The sequence below is a fragment of the Austrofundulus limnaeus genome, unplaced genomic scaffold (assembly GCF_001266775.1).
Source record: "Austrofundulus limnaeus strain Quisiro unplaced genomic scaffold, Austrofundulus_limnaeus-1.0 Scaffold621, whole genome shotgun sequence".
Taxonomy (NCBI): domain Eukaryota; kingdom Metazoa; phylum Chordata; class Actinopteri; order Cyprinodontiformes; family Rivulidae; genus Austrofundulus; species Austrofundulus limnaeus.
In genome coordinates, this window is record NW_013953023.1 from 232258 (window position 1) to 233511 (window position 1254).

Below are 1254 nucleotides of genomic sequence, written 5' to 3' on the forward strand. Positions count from 1 at the left end.
TGATGATAGTGGTGATGATGATGATGATGATGATAATAGTGATGATGATGATGATGATGATAATAGTGATGATGATGTTAGTGGTGATGATGATGATGATGTTAGTGGTGATGATGATGATGATGATGTTAGTGATGATGATGATGATGATGTTAGTGATGATGATGATGATGATAGTGGTGATGATGATGATGATGTTAGTGATGATGATGATGATGATAGTGATGATGATGATAACAGTGGTGATGATGATGATGATGATAGTGGTGATGATGATGATGATGATGATGATAATAGTGATGATGATGATGATAGTGATGATGATGATGATAGTGATGATGATGATGATGATGATAGTGGTGATGATGATGATGATGATGATAATAGTGATGATGATGATAATAGTGATGATGATGATGATGATGATGTTCCAGGAGCGGCAGGAGGCAGAGAAGATGTTCAAAGGGAAACGAGGAGCTCAGCTGGCCAAAGATCTCTCCAGACGGATGAAGACGTAAGATTCTGATGAAACCARCCGATCTGGTCTCTCAGGAACTGGACCAGGTTCTGACCCGGTTCTCTCTAAATGCCTCCTCAGGTTCACTCCTGGAGTCCCAGCGCAGCAGGAGAAGAGGAGAACCGGACCGTCTCAGGCGGAGGTGGAGGCCATCAAGGTGAGAGTCTGGGTCAGCCTTGGTCTTCATGATGGTTTCTCAGAACCGAACCCAAGAAGTCCGGTCTGTGAAGTCATCAGAACCGGGTCAGTAACTGTTTTGTGTCCGCAGAGCGCCATCAGCAACGCCTCGTCACTGGCCGAGGTGGAGAGGCTGAAAGGAATGCTGCAGGCGGGTCAGATCCCGGGCCGAGACCTGAGACCAGGTCAGTCTGAACCAAAGTGGACTGGACTGGGTTTGACCCAGTTAGTTCCATTAGGAAAGAAAACTCCTTCAAGGAGTTCCTTTTAGTTAAAAACAGATTATTATAATCTGAGGAATCAAATATGTAGTTTTATTTTGAAAATGTGGATTTGAAAAGCTTTTATTGTGAAACTTGTTTGTTTTTGTGTGAGCAGGAGGTGGGATGGAGGAGGAGGAGGAGGAGGAGGAGCAGGAGGATGAAGCACACATGGAGGAAGACTATGGAGAGATGAATAATGGGGACCGTGCAGAGGAAGATGAAGATATGGATGAAGAGCCTCATGAGAACGGTTCCTGAACAGTTCCAGGGTTTTTGTTTTTGATTTTATTTTTTGCA

General features: G+C 44.0%; 1 protein-coding gene across 1 annotated transcript in view; it reads left to right on the top strand.

The window, feature by feature from the left end:
• The window catches only part of snrpa1 (small nuclear ribonucleoprotein polypeptide A'), a 17757-nt gene extending 16503 nt beyond the window's left edge, over positions 1 to 1254 (top strand). Inside the window, exons 6-9 of the mRNA XM_014027188.1 lie at positions 435 to 514; positions 599 to 674; positions 786 to 879; positions 1073 to 1254. Coding sequence (XP_013882642.1) covers positions 435 to 514; positions 599 to 674; positions 786 to 879; positions 1073 to 1215 — 393 coding nt within the window. The 3' untranslated portion in view covers positions 1216 to 1254. The remainder of the gene's footprint in view (positions 1 to 434; positions 515 to 598; positions 675 to 785; positions 880 to 1072) is intronic.